The following is a 16415-nucleotide window of genomic DNA, read 5'->3' as shown; positions in this document are numbered from 1 at the left end:
ACACCCTTAGAACTATATACATTCTAAACTAGATATACACCCTTAGAACTATATACATTCTAAACTAGATATACACCCTTAGAACTATATACATTCTAAACTAGATATACACCCTTAGAACTATATACATTCTAAACTAGATATACACCCTTAGAACTATATACATTCTAAACTAGATATACACCCTTAGAACTATATACATTCTAAACTAGATATACACCCTTAGAACTATATACATTCTAAACTAGATATACACTCTTAGAACTATATACATTCTAAACTACATCCAATTCAATTTAATGGACCCTGTTGAAACGCACTTAGAATATGACATAGTGAATATGACATAGTGAAACAAATCCTCCTCCAATTCTGTATGAAGTGGTAGGTTTTAGGCTTCTTACTCGGACCAGCTACGGCACTCATTTTTATACCCTTTGTTGTATTTAGTTTAAATAAATTGGAGGCCAGCTACGCAGCAAGGTTAACATAGGAAGAAAACACCGAAGCTATCAAGTCCCGAATGCTATACAAATTTAAGGTTGCTTAGGATGGGTTGTAGTTTTTGATACACCGCAACCTCACACGTGGCATTGTGGTACATTTAAAATAGCCTTCGACTATTCTGTAGGCGTTCAACTGCGTTATTGAAAGTTAACAGTGTGTAAGCTCTTTTAAGTATCCTTTTCTGTAGCCTTACTGTTATCAGACATATGTTTGAAATACTACATGCGGAGTCTTTACAGCCACTGATGTCCTGTGCCTTTAACTGCAACCCCCAGAAGCCATTGGTTTGATGGGTGGAGCCATGATGTAGTTAGTAAACATGCCTCCCACCTGACAAAGTCTTAGACTTAGACTCTTACAAAAGAGCCAGCTGTCATATCTGAGTATGGCTTTGAAAGTCGGACCTTCGAATTCCAGTATTTGCTGACTGAACAAGCATACATTAAAGAAGGAGTAGGTAGCTCGCACACAATCAGTGTTATCTTGTTCAGTGTAAATGATTGCCTGCAGACGCTCAAGCTATCTGGCAATTTTAACTACAATTTTTTTAGTTTCTATGCCAAATTGTTATGGCGATAGTAAAGTCTAAAATAGCAATTGGACTTTTAATCGTGGGGATTTTGACGCTTGTTTTCGGGACTGTTCTCGTATTCGTGGGACCAGTTGTTATCGACGAACAAATAGTAAAGGTAGGTTGGTTGCTAAAGGTTGGAAGGATCCTTGGACACCAACCAGCAGGATCACTTTTTCGTAGCTTACTTTACACTTTACAAGTATTTGAAGCCTGGATTAAAAAAACTACGACACAAGAGGCGTCACTTTGGGAAATCAAACATATTTTATTTACCTTTATAGAATTATTATTATTATTATTATAAGTAAATAAAATGAATTATACGGCTATTATTATAATATCTGTTCCTATATAATTATTTTCAATTATTTTAAACTATTAAGACCTCTTTCGTGATGCAAGCGAAAGCCTAATTAGGAATTGAAGACAACTGGTGCAAATTATATCAACTATTCCGACTGTCATTTATATTTGTTGGTTGTAATTTGGCCATTGTAGAAACATTCATCTTGCATTTAGTCACTGCGGTAACGTATCAAATATGAAATGCAACAAAAATATATAGCCAGGCTATTGCTTTCTTTAAATAAATAAATGCAGTTTCTTCTTTATCTGTACATTGTCTGTCTTTCATTGCTTAATTGTTTCACAGAATACACAGATAAACCCCCAAAATGAGCTCTTCTATACCATGTGGAAGGACATTCCTGTACCATTTTTCATGAGCATATACTTATTCAACGTCCTAAACCCTAATGAGATTTTGGCGGGAGAGAAGCCCATGGTTGAGCAACGAGGTCCCTATGTGTACAGGTGTGTAGCATTGCGTTCATCATCTTATGTGTACAGGTGTGTAGCATTGCGTTCATCATCTTATGTGTACAGGTGTGTAGCATTGCGTTCATCATCTTATGTGTACAGGTGTGTAGCATTGCGTTCATCATCGCTGCTGTGAAGCATTGTTCTGAAGTAAGGTACCCTGATACCTGTTCTGTCATGGGTTTGTGTATACAGGAATGCATCATTATCATTTTTGTCTTATAAATGATTTTATTGCCAACTTGGCAACTTTTTGTCAGTGCATACATAATACGTAGAGCAGTGTGTGCATGTTGGGTACGAGGTACACCAGCATTGTTTATATAAAAAAATTAAAATATGTATTTCACAATGAATTTATATTCTATCTTAATTGCTATTTAATGATATTAATAGTAATGATATTAATTGCTATTTGTGTCCTATAGCTCTAGTCATTATTCTTAAACCCAAGTTCCCTCTGTGGGTGTGTTCATTGTTGTCTACTCACACAGATGTGGGAAAGTACTAAGCAAATCTCATTTATTACTTTCTTTGCCTGTACTTGTGTCTGTGTTGACTTAACTAAGCATTCTTCTTCTAATTTAACCTGTCTGGGCATAATCTATCATTAGATTATGATAGATGCGTCATCATAGCACTGTGGAACAAGAAAGAACTTTGAAGTTATTTTGCTTTTGAAGTTTGCTGTCAACCATAAGTGCTATGCATGGATGTAATTTTGATTTCAAAAGTGGGGTGGACATAGATTCGTCGCTATTTAAATATTTGGTTTTAACCGTAAAAACTGGGGGGGACCAAAGCCGGCTTTTGAAAAAGTGGGGGGGACGTCCCCCCCGTCCCCCCCCAAAATTACGTCCGTGGTGCTATGGTTGCCCCCAAAAGAAGAAATTTTATTTAAATGGTTTTCCCAATGTAGACTTATTATTCTATTATATTATTATATTTACACATTCTAATTTAATTGAGAAAGAAATCTAAAGATGTAAATTTTTTTCCTCACAAATATCACAAATCCTCCCCCCACCCTAAAACCCAATAATCACTCTATTGATACATATTCATGTTCATAAGATGTTTATTTTTAGTCATTTCTTTCCAATGACATTCCTTTCACACAGTTATTAGGCCCAATTGTGACCATAAACCGGGTTCTACGGCTTCAACCTAATTTCATCCTGAGTGAAACCATATGGGACAATATGTTCAGAGCAGACAAAGCTACATATCCATGGATGACAAGCTCACAAGATATCTCTCTCTCTCTCTCTTTCTCTCTCTCTCCATCTCAAGTAATTTATAACCACTTTCCGTATGCATTATTATTCCATATTATAATATGGATGTTAAGTATTTGGCATCTGGCATTGTAATACTTCATGATAAACTGTCAAACTCTTATTCCACAAGACCATCTCATTACAGACTACAATCAAACAGTATTGTACTAGCAGGATATCCCACTGCAGGGATATTTGGGATAACAGGAAATGACCTTTAAATATATATGTCTGCATATATCTATGGATGTCTATGTAGATATCTGCATCAAATCCGTCTTGTAGTTCAGGTCAAAAACTCAGCCCCTACCTTTAGGTAGGACACTGCTTTACAAAGAGCATTAGAGGAAATGTAATTGTTTGCTAGACACTGGGGAAGGACGTGAATGGATTGTAAATGAAAGTGTGGATTGTAATTGCAAGTGATGGAATAGTGCTTTAGTAAATAATCCAGAATGTGACAAACACTTTGATGATATAGAAAGTTTGGGTTGTCATTGCCATACGCACATTTTAAAATACAGCTTCCAGGGTTCTGATTACATATTACATTTTTAGATATTTATTTAGTTATACTGAAACAAATATTGAAAGTGAATTCGCCTGTTTCACCTGTGGTGGAGATCCTCAGAGCACCAAGATATTTTCAAGGATATATCCATAGCTTCTTTCTTACATCTCAATTGTGGTTTTCTGGTTTGTATAACAGACATGTGATCTACATTTGAGGAAGCCCCTTTTCACAGTTCATCTCAAACAGTGTGTTGTTTTTGCAATCTTTAGGAATTTCAAACACGTGCCTCACTGTGACATTTTTATGCAAATGCTGAGCTGTGTTTTATGTGCAGATGTTAAAGCTGGCTGTTTTGAAGCAAAGGCAGGTTATGCAAGGTGATGGATCTTAAAGCCACCAAGTCTTTTTTTAAGTCCAGTTCTTGGTTTGCTTTATTTCAGTGAGAAACGTTTGAAAGACAATATCACGTTCCATGCCAACAACACGGTGTCATTTCTTGAATATCGTCAGTATTTCTTTGAGGAGAGTATGTCTGCAGGCAGTGAGTCTGATGTAGTCACCATCCCAAACATGTTAGTGCTGGTAAGACATTTTAAATTACCTTTTGTCTGCTGTTCAAAGGTGGTGAAAGTGTAGTGTGAAACATTTTTTAATAACACTTCACACCCAAATGTTGAGTGGCTTCACACCCAAAAATTGAGTGGCTGTCAATAATTAAAATCTGAATTGGACTGTTTGGCATGTTCTATGCCAACTGACATCTCCAAGCTGCTGAAGCACATCTAGCAGAGCACGTAGAGCAAACAACACAGAGGTTAGAAGTACATGTACGATTACTGACAAGAGTACCTGTACTGCCATAGTAGCAAATATGTAAGTTATTCTGCATAAGGAGCATCTGACAGATGTTTTGAATGTACATTTGAGAGCTGTAATCAATTAGCAGTGTTTCATTCCCTGGTGTTTCTTCCTCATGCCTGTTGGACTGCTGGCTTTAGGGGTCATCGGTGATGATGGAGAAAATGCCGACTGCAGTGCGTATGATGATGAGCGCTACCTTCAAAATGTTCAAAGAGGGGCCGTTTGTGACTAAAACCGTAGGAGAGCTCTTATGGGGCTACGACAGCAAGCTGGTGGACTTCCTCACCACTTTTTTTCCTGACATGGTGCCTGTCAAAGGGAAGTTTGGGCTGTTTGCTGAGGTTGGTAAAGATACAATTGTGTGTTCACAGCAGTCGCTACAAATCTAACATCTTGTGTAATCACTTACTAAATGGCATGTAAACTTTTTTCATATAGTTTAAATTATACTGCTCAAAAAATAAAGGGAACACTAAAATAACATACTAGATCTCAATTAATAAAATATTCCAGTTGAAAATCTTTATTTATTACAAAGTGGAATCCGTTGCAAAAATTATCAATGTAAATCAATATTATTATCCCATGGAAGTCTGGATTTGGAATCATATTCAAAATCAAAGTGGAAAATCAAATGACAGGCTGATTCAACTTCAGTGGAAATTCTTCAAGACAAGTTAAAATGAGACTCAGTAGTGTGTGTGGCCTCCACGTGCCTGTATGACCTCCCTACAACACCTGGGCATGCTCCTGATGAGACCTCCCTACAACACCTGGGCATGCTCCTGATGAGACCTCCCTACAACACCTGGGCATGCTCCTGATGAGACCTCCCTACAACACCTGGACATGCTCCTGATGAGGCAGTGGATGTTCTGAGGAATCTCTTCCCAGTCCTGGATTAAAGCGTCAGTCAACTCCTGGACAGTCTGTGGTATAACGTGGCGTTGGAGGATGATGTCCCAGATGTGCTCGACTGGATTCAGGTCTGGGGAACGGGCAGGCCAGTCCATAGCATCAATGCCTTCATCATGCAGGAACTGGTGACACACAAGGCCACATGAGGCCTAGCATTGTCATGCATCAGAAGGAACCCAGGGCCCACTGCACCAGCATATGGTCTCACAATGGGTCTGAGGATCTCATCTCGGTACCTAATGGCAGTCAGGCTACCTCTGGCTCACACATGGAGGTCTGTGCGGGCCTCCAAAGAAATGCCTCCCCACACCATTACTGACCCACAAACCGGTCATGCTGGAGGATGTTGCAGGCAGCAGAACGTTCTCCACAGCGTCTCCAGACTCTGTCATGTGCTCAGTGTGAACCTGATCTCATCCATGAAGAGCACAGGGCACCAATGGCGAATCTACCAATCTTGTTGTCCTCTGGCAAATGCCAATCGCCTTTCACGGTGTTGGGCTGTAAGCACAAGTCCCACATGTGGATGTCGGGTCCTCATTCAGCCCTCGTGGAGTCTGTTTCTGACAGTTTGAGCAGAAACATGGATATTAGTGGCCTGCTGGAGGGCTCTGGCACTGTTCCTCCTGTTCCTCCTTGCACAAAAGAGGAGCTGGTGGTCCTGCTTCAGGGTTGTTGCCCTCCTACAGCCCCGTCCATGTCTCCTGGTGTGCTGCTCCATGCTCTGCACACTGCTGACAGACACAGCAACCTTCTTGCTGCAGCTCACATTGATGTGCCATACTGGATGAGCTGCACTACCTGAGCAACTTCTGTGGGTTGTAGACACAGCATCATGCTCCCTCTATGGTGAGGGAACTGACAAAATACCAAAGTGACCAAAACATCAGCCAGAAAGGATGAGAACAGAGAAAAGGTCTGTGGTCTCCACCTGCAGAACCACTCCTTTATAGGGGGTGTCTTGTTAATTGCCTCTCATTTCTACCTATTGTCTGTTCCGTTTGCATAACAGCAGGTGAAATTGATTCACAATCAATGTTGCTTACTTACTGAACAGGGGTGGGTTTCCCGAAACGTTCGTTGCGCTAAGTACTTTGTAACCTCATATGAAACGTCCGAGGTTACGAAGTACTTAGCGCTACGAACGTTTCGGGAAACTCACCCCAGGTTGGTTTCACAGAAGTGTTGTTGACTTGGAGTTACATTGTGTTGTTTAAGTGTTCCCTTACTTTTTTTGAGCAGTGTAGTTTAGACTTCCATTTTACACATTTTAGATCATGTAGTGAGATAATCTTTTATCTTAGAGCTTTTATCTTTGTCCGATTACAGTTTAACAACTCCAACACTGGACTGTTCACCGTCTTCACTGGCCAAGATGACATCAGGAAAGTTCACAGAGTTGACTCTTGGAATGGCATGCAGAATGTGAGATCCAAGTGCAGTCTAACAGCAACATTTTCACAAGATCATAAGCTCTGTTTCATTTAGTCAATTTACAATCAATTGACAACCAATCAAATAGCGTTTTCGTTTTTTGTAATGTATCAGGTGACGTACTGGAATTCTGACCAGTGTAACATGATCAATGGGACAGCAGGTCAGATGTGGCCCCCATTCATGACTACAGAATCCACCCTCCCATTTTACAGTCCAGACGCCTGCAGGTACCGTCTCCATGCAGAGACCCTGCAGGGTTAAACACTACACATAAAAATGCCCAGGCATGTCATTGTTACAGTGTGTTACTTGCCACATTTGTTTAACCTAACTAAATTCAGGAGGTAAAACTGGATAAATCAAGTTTGTAGGTATTGGGTATAAGTTTGTTGGAAAATTCTCCTGATTTGTGAAGCCATCCCTTATAAAATTGAGACATTGGAAAAGCATCTTTTTATGGAGAATTGACAGCCATGATGTTTTTCAGGTCAATGGAGCTTGTGTTCGAGAGGCCAGGGATAGTGAGTGGAATCCCTGTGTTTCACTTTGTGGCCCCAAAGACCCTCTTTGCCAATGGCTCTGATTACCATCCAAACGAAGGCTTCTGTCCCTGCAGACAGTCTGGGCTTCTTAATGTCAGCAGCTGCAGGCACAGTGAGTGTCTTCCTACTTACCCCTTACATTATGCACAGACAGAACAGTAGATGCCCGGCTCTACACAGCCACATTGAACCAAAGCCACATTCTGATTCGGCCTCTGAAGGGTAAACCCTTTGCACTCAAAATGTTGAGCTCAGTTTCTAGTTTCTGTGTCTAACATTGGACCTTCTTTGTATATTTATCAACAGAGCAGCACTATAGTTCATCACTAAATTGGCAAAAAAGCATCAAATTCCCAATCAAGCTGAGAAGTTGTTGCTGCACTTAGCATATCTTGAGGCACCTTCAGCGGCTGTTTTATATATAGTCTACTGTCAATTACTGTTTAATGGTATGTGGCTTTAGAAATCTTCAAGACTAAATGTCAGACATTTGTGATGTTCCTTCCAGAAACACCTGTGTTCCTCTCCCACCCCCACTTCTACAATGCTGACCCAGCCTTGCTAGACACTGTGAATGGACTGAGCCCTAATGAGGAAGCCCATGGACTCTTTATTGACATACATCCAGTAAGAACAACACACACACAAGATGTACACAAACCACACATATGAATGCTCTCCATGAACATTTGGAGAAACAATGTCCTCTTATTTTTTATTAAGTCTTATAACCAGCAAAAATAATACTGCTACTGGAGATTGCACCGTAAGCTTTGAGATGCAATCTGTTAAAAACTTCAAATCCCAGCTACCCTGCAAGCAGTCGTTTGTCCACAGAGGAAGGAAGGACAGTAGCCTCCCTCACTGTTTACATCACTGTGCAGCAGTCAGAGCTGCATCCTGGCAGAGTTACAAGAACTAGATGTTCTCCTCTGAGTTTATGGGACTCAACAGGCTTGAAAGGGGCTTATTTCACATGGTGATTCAACAACATATTGTAGCTACTGCTTCTTAGTAAGGGGGAGATTAATCATTTAGAAGAGGTGGTCTGTTTGATTTGGGAAAATGCATATTCTGAGGTGTCAGTAAGTTGTCCCTTGAGCATTCATGTGATTAAGGATATTGGCTTCTAAAGCCGTTTCACTCAAGGTTCTCTCAAGTGGAGTTATGACTTAAGAAATCTTAACTCTTAAGTGCTTTATCTTTAAATCTGGCCATAAAAGCTGTTATCTAAATTGGTTCTATTAACATCCCATAAAATTCAACTTTAAATTGCTGACGTTGGTTCAACAACTCCTTCTTATTGTTTTATTGACCAAACTGTGGAGACTGAAAATATAGATTTTTTTTGTGATGCCTGTGAGTTAGGCTTACTTTGAATCCATAATGTATTGTTAATGTTTTACAGTTAACTGCCTGAACAATAGGGGCATCTGATAAACTAATTGAAAGTTGCCTTAAGCAATGTGCTATAATTGAGGTTATCATATCCTTCATGCGTTGTTTTTGTTCCCTCAAAAGCACAGGCCCATTATAATAAACACACTGAGTATTCTGAGGATTGACCATTCTGATCGGACTGAGTAATCTTGTAAACTTTGCTCTCTTAGCTTCTGATTCCAATCTGTTGAATCAGGTAAATAAATATTCTAAATCTTGTCTCTATAAGTGATTAAACGTAATATTATAGTTATTCACTGCATCGTGCAATATCATTAAAAGTAGTAGACCCACATGTTATGATCAGATTTTTTAGGAATTTTAATGCATTTTCATTCCAGTATGACTTATTATTGGCTGGCATGATATTTCAGCATTTTGCAGTGACTTGACTGTTGTATACCTCATAGTCCATGGCTGACTCAAACAGCCTTTTGCCACAGATAATAATGTGATAAGATAATGTCTGAGTTGTCATTAGCAGAGAGAACACAGCTCCTCATGACTAAACTGGATCACAGCAAATTGTGTAATCGTGAATTAGACCTTGTCCTGCTCATGCATGTTTCATTATTTGCCTGCATATGTTAGATTATATTTGTGAAGGATTTACTTGTAAGATGACAGCCTTTATTAATTAATCCTCAATAGAAAAACTTTGACTGTTTTATACATATGCCTGGGCATGTACATTAACAAGGCTTTGCAGTTAATAACCCATATACTCTTGTATAATCAAGTTTGAATGAAGCATTGGGCATTGATATAACTTTTGTAAATATGGGCTTAGTTTCTTTAATCATGAAACTAATACTCTTGTTCACCCAAAGCAAACCTGGAAAAACATTTCAACAGTTCCCTTCAGTTAAGTTCTGAGGTTTATATATAACAAGTAAAGCCTTTATTTTACCATCATCCGTAGTGCAAAGTGTGATGTAGTATTGGAAGGCCTTTAGGACATAAATCTTTGTCAGTAGTTTACCAACTAAGTAGTTTCTACTCCTGTTGTCTTATATTTTACAAAACATTATATTGTTTGTCTCAATCAGGGTTTCGGCACTAACCCCTGACTCTGACAGCATCTTGGTTGAAGTTTTATATTTGGAATTTAACCCAGTGAACTTCATACTAGCTTTTGGAATTAGCTTTTTTTTTTTTTTTTTTTGGAGAGAACCAACCAACAGGTCCATCACATGGGCTAGCAGGCACCTGATTGGCTACCACAACATTGCGAGACAGGGAGGGCCTTCCAACCTAGCCCAAACTTGTACTTACAGAGCATGTACTTCATGTCTTTCAATGCAATGGTGTTCTTGTTTCATAGGAAACCGGTATACCCATGAATGTGTCCGTCAAGCTTCAGCTTAGCCTGTTCATAAAACAAGTACCAGGAATAACGTAAGTACGCCATCCCAGTGCGCTGTGCTGCTTCTGTTCACATTCACAGCATTTGTCTTTAATCTGTCATTGTTCATTAGGCGTCATAGGTGACAGCTCTGAAAGCTGACCTTTAGTGAGTTAGCTTTAATCTGAAAGCTGACCTTTAGTGAGTTAGCTTTAATCTGACATTGGTCATGATGCTGTGTGGGACAGCTCTGAATGCTGACCATTAGTGAATTGACTTTAATCTGACATTGGTCATTAGCCTGAGTTGTAGGGGACATTTCTGAATGCTGACTTTTAGTGAGTTAGCTTTAATCTGAATGCTGACCTTTAGTGAGTTAGCTTTACTGTACTGAACTCAGCAACTTTTTTTTTAGGGAAACTGGCAATATAGCTGAAGTGGTTATGCCAATGATTTGGTTTGAAGAGGTAAGTCGCATTGTTTTCATGAAGAAAATAATTAGATTACCCTAAAATATAAATGATCTTATCATTATTTTGTCTAGCTGATTTGTCTTTGGTTGTAAACCCATATGGTGAATAATATATCTTAGGAAACAAGTGTAATTACTTTCTTTACTCGTGCATTCATGCAGATGTCCGTGGCATGTCTTAATCTTTCCTCTTTCCCAGAGGGGCAACATTGATGGTCCTATGCTCAATATGTTTCGTATGAACCTGGTGACATTGCCTATGGTGATGGAGTATGCACAGTACATCCTCATTGGGTTCGGACTAGGATGCATCGTAGGGGCCATGATTTTGCGAGTGAGTGAAAAGGTATGTTATTGGGTTTGGGTTTTGTTCTCGGGCTGGTAAGTTTACAAGTAGAGAGAAACTTATTATTATTGTTATTATTTTCTTTCATTCACACCCTCCAGACCATACACGTCCATGAACACCTATCTTTTTAAAGCTAGTGTTATTTGTTGTGCATAAACACCTCTAGTTCCACTTCAGTGTTACTGTTCTGTCAGAGTTCCTGTTTTTCCACAACTGCAAGTGCATGCTACGTTGTTCCTTTTGAAGCACGGAAAGAGTTGCAAAATATTTTTTACAGATAGCCAAGAAAGGAGGGGCATTTGGAGTCACAGAAGACAAAGGGGTCAGCTTTTATTTTGAAAAGTCAATCCAACCAAATCATTAATTTAAATGCTAATATTTTGATTCATTCATATTCCAAGATTTGCCTGCCATCCATTTCACTGGGACATACCTGACCAAATGAAGTCCTGGGTGGTCACATTAAATTCGAATAGGTTTTTTCATTGTTTTCATATTTCAAGTGCTATCCAGTCCAGTCCTCATGCAAGCAGGCCTTCAGTGTTCTTACAAATCTGGTTCTGAATTATATTATATAGCACCTGTCTCAGGACCTAAGTACACACTACACAACACTTTTACATCCAGTCAACACACCAGTGAGAAGTGGCAGCCAATTACACAGCATACATTACACATTACTACAGCATTGTCTCAGATGGAAACCTCAGCCCCTGGGGGACGACATCATCCGCAGGAAGGAGAGAGAGGACACCATCCAGGACAGAGAACCATCTATCACTGGGATGCCAGGCATACAGTCATTCACACATACTCACACCAGGACAATTTTTATGGAAGCCAATTTTTACCTAACCTCTATGGTTTTGGACTATGGGAGGAAACGAGAGACTCCAGAGGAAATCCACAAGGAGAACACAGAAGCTTCACCAGGATAGGGACACAAACTCAAGACCCTAATGCTGAGAGGCACACATGCTAACCAACAAGTGAACTGTGTGGAGAACTGGCTTCTAGATGAAATGCAGCTAGCTGAGGGCCTCCTGAGGAGTTGACTGGGAAGCCTTATACTACTGTGCAACAAAGCACAAGATAATTGGATGGAAACACTCTCTTGCATGTCATTAGTCTCTGCATGACCTTTGATGATCTTTAATGACCTTTAATGCTTTCCAAGCTTCTGTTCGTGTCAAATTCCCACTTTCTACACACATCTCCGAGGCTCCTGTGGCACCCTCTAATCACTCGCTGCTACTTAAGAAGCACAGCTGAATTCTCCCAGTGTCACTCATCAATTATGTAATCAAATAAACTGTTATCAGGTTTCACAATGATCAACCACAAGACCAGTCAAAATGACATCTACCCACCAGATTGTTAAACGAGGTCTGATTATTCTTTTAGGAAAGGGTAAAAGACACAAAAACACCAAGGTACTAAAGAGGGGCAGAGTGAAAAACATGAGACTCAGGTAGGTTTTTTTTTTTTTTTTTTTATATGCCTCCTCTTCAATTTCTTCTAGTTACAGGCTACGAAAGCAGACACTCAAGCTAACACACAGTTGCATCTTTCTCCCCCCTCCAAATGATCACTGAAGTCACTGCACCATAAGTGTTTCACCAGCTCGTTCTTCAGCTTCTGGCATGGGCAGACTGAGCTTCTCACATTCAAAGCCCGACGCTTCCCTAATCCTGTCTGCCATCCAGTCGTAGCACGACAGCTTTGGTCCTCATGAGCTGAACGCAAGGGCACTGCTCTTTGGCTCACCCAAAAGCACCCAAAGAGTTCTCCCATTGTACATTCTTTTAACAGTGGGAATATTTCTCTGTATATATAGTTTTTTAGGTCCTGGTTCCCTCTATGGACAAATCAGTTAAAAATGCAATGCATTGTGCATGCAGTAGCTAAAAATTTGATAAGCAATAAGAATTAATTGACATTTTCTTGAGTGTTTATGAAGTTTCACATTTTTATTAGGATGCCTTTTATATATAAATAACAGATGTACCTATGAGGTAAAAAAAAAAAAAACAACTCATTGCCCACTTTACCAGATAAACGTATAGTTTAAAACGTATGTTTTTTGAAAGTGTGGATTATCATATGTACCGTTGTATTGTTGATGTCGCCATATTGTGAGGTACGCTCATTTGTTCGTTTTTGCCTCATTACTATATTTGTTTTCCTTCGACTTGAGCATGTCTTCGAACGTTTTTGTGTTGTCATGATTTAAATGCGTATTTTAGCGGCAAAAGTATCCTAACCGAGCATCATTGACTTTTAAAAACCTCACTTAAAAAAGAACAAGTAGACATCCACAATTTTTTATACACTGAATCTAAGACATCTAAGAGATGTTTGACAAATTAACGTATACAATTAGCCTATAAATGCATTAGCTAACAGTAGCGGTTTCTATCGATGTGCTTAGTGTGAATCACATTCCAGTTTGTCGTACCGTGAGAATATGTTTACTTAAGTTGCATAAAATTCAACAGTATGATCATATAACATGCATAAGTCGGTGGCCCGTTGTTACTATTACAGTGCACGCTGCGAGAACGCGTACGAGCGATTTAATGAATGAACGTTAACGTGTCAGTCCTCCAACATTTTCTTAAAATAATGCTTTAAATTTTTTTATGCTTTGCATGAAACATCCTTACCTAGTCAACGAATCAAGATTTTCTAAAAAACGTTAAGGGCGCATGTTGGAGGTCCCATTCAAACTTTTGATAGTAAAAGTAAAAATGTTAAAATCTGAGGAGGGCTTTGGTTTGAGCAAATACAGATGATTGTTGTACTTGCAGTATTTGTTGAACCTAAACCAAAATAAATGTAATCATGTACACGATTTCAGTATTGTTGATGTGAGGGTGCATCGGTGCCACCACAGATAAGTCCGTATCTTTTGTTTGGCCGTGGATTGCATATAGCAGGCTGCTTTACTTTTTAAATAGCACTTGTTTAAGTCATGAAACACTCTACTACATTCGTGTTTGTACATTTTACGTGGTGCTCACGTGTTGGTACTTTCACACGGAGAGTTAACCCTATAGCCTACTTTTTAGCGTACCTCACAATATGGCGGATCCGCCCCAGCGTTCAAGCCTGACCTAACTGCATATCCACTATTTATAAAGGCTTATACAAATATATTCAAACATCGGTATTGAAGTTATATATGAAATAATTTGAATATGCAAATGTTTGTATTTCTGAATGTAATATTGTAACACGTACGTGTACAAAGTTGATAATGTAAAGGATCAGACTCGACGGTGCATAATTTGCGTTGCTTTAATATTATTACGTAACCGTTTATTTTACGTATATGAATTTAAAAATACATTTGTCGTTTATTATTGACCTGTTACAATTCCGAACAGTGGCGTAGCTTTCATTTAAGGGGGGGGGGGCACAGCTTACACAAGCCAACAGGAATTATCTGCATATTTGGACACGTGACAGTATGCATGATATCCTCTTGTAAATGTATTATCTAACACTTTTTTTCATTTGCTTATTCGTAGATGAACAGTATAAGCACGCACCAGACCTGCACAGAAGTAGACTCCAGCACGCCGGACAATGGAAGGACTCCACTTCTGAAGGACGTCAGCGACTAGAGCAGCTCTTTACTTCCCTCTATCGGGCCACTTCCTTCAAGTTCAACGCGAGACAATAGTGCTGGGTTTTGCATTAGCGTGAGTGGTTAGACAGATGAGCAAAATAACTGTGTCCCACTCCCAGGCTTGACGAGTGGTGAGACGTCATGATTTGAAGCCTCTTTTATGCAGGAGTTGTCTTTCTTCTCAGATTTGTACTGTAAAGCACGGCATAAACAAATAGATCCTGCAGTTTTGTTTAGGTTTAAATAACCTAATCGCAACCGTTCTTATTTTTCCCTTTGTTTTATTTTTTTAATTTATTTTCTTTTTCTTTCCTGGATAACTGTAAGCTCGGGCATGCGGTATGAGGGGAGGTGATTGAGGTCGATTATAAGGGCCTGTGACTCACAGGGCCCAAATAATGATGCGAGATTCCTGAAACGAGCTTAACTGCTTGAAATGTGTGTCAACATTTTCATTTACGGCATTGCCAGTGTGTTAACAGGAAAAACCTGCACACGTTTACAACAAGATTTGTTTACAGTGGTAATAGGAAATTGTGGTATGTGGTAAGTGGAAACTGCATTGGCATGAGACTGTAACAACTGCCATTAACTGTCTATGAGCTTTTTATTTTTTTGTCTAGTTCAGTCAATATATCAAAAATAATTAAATTCTGGATGAATTTCAAAACTTTCTTACAGTTGAATTTAAGGAATGAAATTTTAGAAATTCATTGCCAACTTTCCATTCCATTGATGGATAATAGGTTAAATAGCTCGTATCGATTAGTAAAGCCCATCTTTGACTTTTATAATTAAAGTGTATCTGTGTTGCTTTAATTAATTTGAGCTCATTCACAAGTAACCAGTATTAAAAGTACTGTTTACTGTTCTTTAACAGCATTTAATCAAGTTACCACTAGGTGGCACACAACAGTTGTGCTTTCACAGTTCAATGGATGCTGTTTCTGCTTTTAGTAGAATTATTAATACCATATTAACATTTCTGAAGTGGATGGAGCAAGTCATCCATTCTTGTGGCTTGTACTTTGGGTTATACTGACTTTACTTTATTTCCTTACATTCTGTGCAACATGATTTTTAAAAACATTAATTTAGGATCTAAATTCACACCGCCATTAAAACCACTGGTTGCCAAAAATACTCTAAAGTAATTTGTTACCGTTCACTATACCTGAAATCAATATGTGGGTCATGCCCAGTCAGTATTTTCACTTTTCAGATTATTCAACCCTGCTGTACTGTGTATTTTTGTTGAAAATATACCATTTGTGACTGGTGAATGGTGAATATTAATGGAAGGGTAAGAAATATTGGAATATTTGTGACAATTCATCTGTATGAACCACTGATAAAAGTGAAATGTCCTGAATGCATCGAAAAAGTTATTGTTTATAAGCCATTTTCTTTGACATCATAGTTCTTTCACTTAGAAGGTTCTTGGGCAGCAAATATCTCATAATTAATTATTTAATTGAGTGGTGCTGCCTGACATGTCCACAAATAGCTGAAGCATGTAATTAATGATGTATGTGAAGTATAAAATAAAGCCCATTTAGCTACACAGTGTGGGGTTTGACAGCTTTTCAAAAAGTTCATCCCATCCTTTTAAACTGCCATTTGTGGCATACGGTTATTGCAAGACTATATTTATACAAACTGGACTCGCACTGCTCTCACGTTTTATGCAAGTTCTGTTAAAAGCAGGGGTGGGGCTCCTTAA

The 16415-nt window shown here is 39.0% G+C and overlaps 1 protein-coding gene across 9 annotated transcripts; it reads left to right on the top strand.

Moving 5' to 3' along the window:
* Positions 1-822: 822 nt before the first annotated feature.
* Positions 823-16254, top strand: scarb1 (scavenger receptor class B, member 1). 9 transcript variants are annotated; one of them, XR_013124290.1, is made up of 15 exons: positions 823-1196; positions 1734-1894; positions 4135-4276; positions 4693-4896; positions 6803-6898; positions 7022-7137; positions 7398-7564; positions 7961-8079; positions 10217-10290; positions 10653-10704; positions 10909-11055; positions 11336-11380; positions 12463-12529; positions 12656-14227; positions 14592-16254. XR_013124290.1 is itself a non-coding variant. In XM_076986538.1 (14 exons), exons 1-13 carry the CDS (start codon positions 1077-1079, stop codon positions 12496-12498), a joined length of 1467 nt encoding a protein of 488 aa, XP_076842653.1. In that variant the 5' UTR covers positions 823-1076; the 3' UTR covers positions 12499-12529; positions 14592-16254. The 9 variants fall into 9 exon arrangements, 7 of the variants coding, with proteins under 7 accessions (XP_076842653.1, XP_076842651.1, XP_076842654.1 ...); XR_013124291.1 differs by lacking the exon at positions 11336-11380; XM_076986538.1 differs by lacking the exon at positions 12656-14227 and having other exon boundaries at positions 10909-11043.
* Positions 16255-16415: the final 161 nt, after the last annotated feature.

Source organism: Brachyhypopomus gauderio, unplaced genomic scaffold (assembly GCF_052324685.1).
Source record: "Brachyhypopomus gauderio isolate BG-103 unplaced genomic scaffold, BGAUD_0.2 sc47, whole genome shotgun sequence".
NCBI lineage: Eukaryota > Metazoa > Chordata > Actinopteri > Gymnotiformes > Hypopomidae > Brachyhypopomus > Brachyhypopomus gauderio.
The sequence above is the reverse complement of the archived record's forward strand: the minus strand, read 5'-3'. Positions and strand labels throughout refer to the sequence as shown.

Bases quoted from the DNA above. Each gene is read 5' to 3' on its own strand.
- scarb1 (XM_076986533.1), top strand. From the start codon at position 1,077: ATGGCGATAGTAAAGTCTAAAATAGCAATTGGACTTTTAATCGTGGGG. The intron at 7,565-7,960 runs GTGAGTGTCTTC...TGTTCCTTCCAG, and splicing joins TGTCAGCAGCTGCAGGCACA to AAACACCTGTGTTCCTCTCC. The intron at 11,056-14,591 runs GTATGTTATTGG...GCTTATTCGTAG, and splicing joins TTTTGCGAGTGAGTGAAAAG to ATGAACAGTATAAGCACGCA.